The 6155-nt window shown below is 50.3% G+C and overlaps 1 protein-coding gene across 1 annotated transcript; it reads right to left on the bottom strand.

Annotated features, from left to right (window-relative positions):
- Positions 1-1339: 1339 nt before the first annotated feature.
- LOC306815776 (olfactory receptor 14J1-like) lies at positions 1340-2272 on the bottom strand (the record flags this gene model as incomplete). Its single annotated transcript, XM_079332326.1, has 1 exon — positions 1340-2272. The coding sequence occupies one exon, from the start codon at positions 2270-2272 to the stop codon at positions 1340-1342; it is 933 nt and encodes a 310-aa protein (XP_079188452.1).
- Between the last annotated feature and the right edge of the window lie 3883 nt (positions 2273-6155).

Genomic DNA, 6155 nt, shown 5'->3' with positions numbered 1-6155 from the left:
CTGATGTGGCATCCTGCTTGCCTTTTGTATGACTTCTGTTTGCCTGAGTTACACCCTTTATCCATTTCTCCAGAGCTGTGCTGTTTTGTTCCACTGTCCTTGATAAGAGTCAATGTGGTTCTGTTCTCCTGTCCTTGTCACAGTGCTCACCTCGCATGAGGCATGTCTGAAACCCCTCTGACTCCTGGGCTTGAGGTGGGAGAGTGCTCCTGAGAGAAAAAGACAGCTGTGCTGGACTGACCCAAGGGAAGTGTCACACCATGCTCAGCAATAAACTGAGAGAAGCAGAAGGAAAAGGGGCATAGAAGATTTCTCTGCACAAATCCAGCACTCCAATTGTCTTTTTTTGCAGTCCATGGCTCCCCTGTGCTTTTTATTTTCCTGGACCCTCCCTGCCAGGGATGTTTCTCTCTATGCAGTCCTAACCACAGCCCAGTAATGAATCCAGATGGTTTCCCAGAGTAAAATGGCCTCAAGGCACTGTTTGTGCCACCAGAACTGTGCCACCCCTGAGTGCTGCTGATGGTGTTTGTGCTCACTTGGGTTCATCTCCCCACACACATACAGTGCACTGCTGAAATATTCTCAGTACACAGCAAAAACAGACTGCTCACTGGTCACTTGGTGTCCCTCCATGCAGGGACAACCAACCTCCTGCTGATGGAGCAGAGGACACTGCTGTGTGCCCTGTGCACACTGCCCCTCTGCCCCAGACACTAAGCTTTGCTTTGCCAGAGCATTTCTGGAGCACATTGCTGACAGCAGCTCTGGAAGAGAGTGAAGGCTTCCTGCCCTGCCCTCAGGAGATCCCTTTGCTGGTGGAGCTGCTGTGCTGGAGCCCAGCTGTGTCCCAGCAGTGTCCATGGCCTGTCCCTGCCTGTGCTCACAGCAGGGACACGCAGAAGGACAGTGACCAAGGTGCCAGAGCACTGCAGCCTCACAGCCACAGAAGGGATATCAAGGATAGGGTGGAGTTGGGAAGAGCAGATGTGGGGAAGGCCAGAGCCATTGTCCCTGGCTGTGCTGCTGTGCTGGGAGACTCTTCCCTCTACCTCTGCTCACAGGCACTGCCCCTGTAGAGACAGACAAGGGCTGAGAAAGAATCCTGGACACACAGGACAGGGCAGGCCCTTGTTTTTATTTAAATGCACAAAAGAACTCTTGCAAGTCTTTGTGTTTCAGAAAAAAAAAGTAGATATTAATAGAGTAATAGTACAACGTCTTATACAAAACAGCAGCAGTAGAATAATTTACTAAAGAAAAAAAGGACAAATACGGAGAAAAAAAAGGAATGGTAAAGAGTTACATTCTAAAGGCTCAGCAGAATAAAAGAGAGCGCTTAATGCTTCTGAAAATATAGAGTCATCATATTTTTCAAAGCACCCTTGAGCTCCTGGTTCCTCAGGCTGTAGATGAGGGGGTTCAGGGCAGGAGGCACCACTGAGTACAGAACTGACAGTGCCAGATCCAGGGATGAGGAGGAGAGGGAGGGGGGCTTCAGGTAGGTAAATACTGCAGTGCTGATAAACAGAGAGGCCACAGCCAGGTGAGGGAGGCAGGTGGAGAAGGCTTTGTGCCGTCCCTGCTCAGAGGGGATCCTGAACACAGCCATGAAGATCTGCACATAGGAGAAAACAATGAACACAAAACAGCCAAAACCTAAACAGGCACTAACAGCAAGAAGCCCAAGTTCCCTGAGATAGGATTTGGAGCAGGAGAGCTTGAGAATCTGGGGGATTTCACAGAAGAACTGGCCCAGGACATTGCCCTGGCACAATGGCAGGGAAAATGTATTGACCGTGTGCAGCAGTGAATAGAGAAAGGCACTAGCCCAGGCAGCTGCTGCCATGTGGGCACAAGCTCTGCTGCCCAGGAGGGTCCTGTAGTGCAGGGGTTTGCAGATGGACACGTAGCGGTCGTAGCACATGATGGTCAGGAGGGAAAACTCTGCTGAAATGAAAAACAGAAAAAAAAAGAGCTGTGCAGCACATCCTTTATAGGAGATGTTTCTGGTGTCCCAGAGGGAATTGTGCATGGCTTTGGGCACAGTGGTGCAGATGGAGCCCAGGTCAGTGAGGGCCAGGTTGAGCAGGAAGAAGAACATGGGGGTGTGCAGGTGGTGGCCGCAGGCTACGGCGCTGATGATGAGGCCGTTGGCCAGGAGGGCAGCCAGGGAGATGCCGAGGAAGAGGCAGAAGTGCAGGAGCTGCAGCTGCCGCGTGTCTGCCAATGGCAGCAGGAGGAAGTGGCTGATGGAACTGCTGTTGGACATTTGCTGTTTCTTGGCATAGGGATCTGTAAAAAAGGTAATCATGGAATAGTTTGGTTTGGAAAGGACTTTAAATATCCCAGCCCAGCTTGGTGGCACTTTCCCCCCACTGCCTGCCCAGGGCTCTGCTGCCTGGAGCTGTTCCTGCCGGCAGCTGCTTCCCCGTGCTCAGGGTTGGGCCCTGCCAATGTTGCCAGAGTCCATCCCAGCCCTGGGGCTTAGCACTGCCCTGCAGATCCCTCCAGCACAGGGCACTGCCCAGGGCCAGCACTGTCTCTGCAGGGTCTGATGGCAATGTCACAGCAACCCTGAGGAGGTTGGAAAAGCGACAGTGATGGTGCCTGTACGGGACCTGGTGCTGATTTCTCCCTTCACCTTGTTTATTAAGATGTAGAGAATATTTTTTTTTATTTTGTTTTTCTCAACCTGAACTGAGAGATTAATATCAGTCTGCTATTTCCCATCCAGGCAACCCAGAGCAGTAGATTTAATAACAGCTCCTGCCTTGCTATGCTCCCTGTATAATCTAATTCAAAATATTCTGGAGTGAAATGTCATGCTAGAGTCATGGCACATGAGTCCTGAACAATGCAGCATCCTCACCACACAAGGAGAACACTTCCAAGCCTTACCAGCTATCTCCTTCCACCCAGACTTTGTTCCCCAGTGCTGGGGGCAGCTCCCAGGGCTGGCTGAGAGCTGTCCCTGGCAGGGAGCAGAGTCCCTGTCCCAGCACAGTGCCCTGGGCTGCAGGACCCTGCTCTGCAGGACAGCCCTGGGTACCCCTGGCTGCTCTACACAAGAGAGAATTAGAAAATGTACTCACAGAGTCTGTAGGCATTGGGATGTTCCAGCTTTAGGAGATCACTGCAGGAGCTGCAGCTGCATTTTTCTGCAGCCAGAGGCTTCCTGTGTCAAGGGCTGGGAGTGATTCTGCCCCAGTCATTTTTGAGCATCTTCCCAGTCCTGACTGATTGAAGCTCTCTGTGCCTCTGTGCTGTGCCTGGAGTGGCTGCAGGCAGAGCCCCAGCCCTGCTGGACTGGGAAAAGAGCTGCTCATCAAGAGAAATGTGCTTTTGAAGCTTTTCTTAATAGCTAGGATGGCACTCTGTTCCAGGAGCCCAGCCCAGCTGAGCAGCACAGACACAGCACAAGGACTTTTAATGGCCCTCTTGGGTTTGTGCTGAAGCCCTGAACATCAGTCCCTGAGAGGGAGCTGGAGAAACCTCTCAAGAGCTCCAAGTCAGAATCAAACTCCAAAGTTTTTTCAAGTTTTAATGGGTCCCACTGAGGGACACAACTGAGAAAGTGTCCCCAGGCCACGATCAGAGTTGAGATCTGGAGGCAGAGATGGCAGGTGGGCACAAAGAGAAGACAAGTCTTGTAGCCCTGGGGCACAGCAGGGTCTGTGCCACCAAGGGTTCTGAGGAGACACCTTGTCCTGAGCCACTGGGACCTCCTGGCACAGCCCCAGCAAGGCTGGCCACTGTCATCCCTTGTGCTGCCCTCAGCATCCCCCCCACATCCCAGTGGCCTCAGGGATCTGCTGGGACCAGTCCCGTGAGAGCCATGGTCAGGAATGGCCCTGGGGCTCATTCATGCTTCCAGGGACTGCAGGTTTTTCAAAGGACTTTGGGTTTTGCTTTTGCCTTGGAGTCTCTGAAAGCTTTGTGCAATCATGGCCTCCAATTATCTGCTTTAATTAGTCTCTTGAGATCCTTTGTCAGTAATAGCACTCAGTGGGGCTCATTAATGCTTCAAGGTACTTCAGTTTTTTAAAGTACTGTCCTTTTTCCTTTCTTTGAGTCTCTGAAAAATTTTGTGCGATCATGGCCTCCAATTCTCTCCTTCAAGGAGTTTATGAGGAGCCTGTGCTGGGGATGGACCTCAGAGGGACCCATTAATGCTCTGAGATGCTCTGTGTTTTTCTTCTGACTTTGATTCCTAGAAAGATTTGTGCAATCTCCTCTCAGGTGTGAGGTTCAACGTCTCAGCACCAAAGGCACCATGAGGATCACTGGGATCAAGCAAGTCCTGACAAAGCAAGTCCTGACAAAGCAAGTCCTGCCTTGATTTCCCTCTGGTCTGGTGCACTTCATTAGAGAGATTTCCTGATACTGTTATGAAGAAATATTTCAAAGAGCTTCTAAGAAATTCACATTCCTATTTTAAAGAGTATATTTTATTACCGTTCTCTTTAGAGCAGAGGTGATGCAGCATTCGGTGATTGGTATTGAGTCCATGTTCTCTCCTCGGGAGGTCTGTCCTGCTCAGAGAAGCTGTGTCTTGAGGTCTGACCCACTGTGGACAATCTTGCACCACATTCCCCAACCCCGTGTTGTCTGTCCTCATTCACCTGGGACCTGCTTTGCTGGATAACTGACTGCAGTCAGGCCAAAAGATGATTTCTTGGTTTTTTTAAGTAATCCAAAACTTTTAAGTTTCCCCATCGAAAAGAGACACATTCCTCAGGTGTGTGCCAAGCCCAAGGTGCCACCAAGGAGGTTCCCCTTCTCCAAGGCAGAACCCTGCAAGGACTGTTTGAGACCTTTGCACTCCTTGGTTCCATAAGGTGTTGCTGTATCACCACGGACTCTTGGTTCCATGAGGTTCCATACATTCGCAATGGATATTTGGTTCCATTGGGCCTTACAGTGTCACAATGCTCTTTTTGGTTACATGACACTTTAATCTGTCAGGTGGACCTTTGGTTCCTTGACAATCAATACTCTAAAAATGATCTCTGTAGTTTTAAAGTCTCACAATGGACCCTTGGTTCCATGAGGTTCCTCAGTATCAAAAAGGAGTCCTTGGTTCCATTTGGCCCCACAGTGTCACCAGTGGCTCCTTGGTTCCACAAGGCTGTGCAGTGTCACAATGGCCCAGAGGTTTCATGAGGCTCCACAATGTCTCAGTGGACCCTTTGTTCCATGAGTTTCTTTGGTGTCACAATATTCTCCTTGCATCTGAAGTGCCACAATGGTTCCTTGGCTTCACATGGCCCTGCTGTGTCACAATGAACCCTTGGTTCCATGTGGCCCCACAGTGTCACCTTTTTCCTGTGACAGGCCTCCTTTTTCCTGTGGCCACCACCAGCAAACCCCACTGCCAGGGCCAAGTGCCTGGGAAGAAGGAGGAAGGAGGGAGGACATTTGGAGTGATAGTTTTTGTCTTCCCAGGGCACAGTGCCGTGGGGTGGGGCCCTGCTGTCCTGGAGATGGCTGAACACTGGCCTGCCCATGGAAGGGGGAAGAGACAACAACCTCCTTCCATGGAACTAAAACAGCAGAGAGGCCAGGCTGAAGGCTGGGTTTAAAAGACTGTCAGCCGCTCAGGTAACCTCAGTCTGAGAGGAAAGATGTGTGCTAATGTCTTTACAAATCATTTGATGGGTGAAGGGATGGGTGTTAAGGTCTTTGAAATAGATCATAAGGTTTCTACTGACTTAGGGCAGCAGGTTTGTTACTGGGCCCAGACAGCTTAGCTCCTGAAACAGGCAAGGGTCTGCATAAGGCTGAACTTCTGAATTTTGGGGGGATATGCCAGTTTCAATAGGAATATGGAACGGCAGGTTTGGGGAGGCTGTACCTTCCTATTACCTCAGCCAATGGGGAAAGGAAGAGGACAACATGCAGCTGGGAGTTTAGGATTTAAGGAGGCTGCGCCCTCTGAAACCTGGAGAAAAACCCCGTGGGTGTGTGCTCCAATGAACTCTCTCAGTTTATTCAAAAGAAGTTGAAGGACTCCTCTGTCTCATTTTTGAACATAAACTTCTGGCATTTCTGGATTTTCCTGACAATGGCAACATGGAATCTCATGGAACCAAGTGTCCACAGTTCCATGGTGCAACCTCATAGAGACCATTGTGTCACAATGGGAACACATG

This window comes from Erithacus rubecula (genome assembly GCF_903797595.1).
Source record: "Erithacus rubecula genome assembly, contig: scaffold_225_arrow_ctg1, whole genome shotgun sequence".
NCBI lineage: Eukaryota > Metazoa > Chordata > Aves > Passeriformes > Muscicapidae > Erithacus > Erithacus rubecula.
Note: the sequence above shows the minus strand (reverse complement) of the source record. Positions and strands in the feature narration are given on the sequence as shown.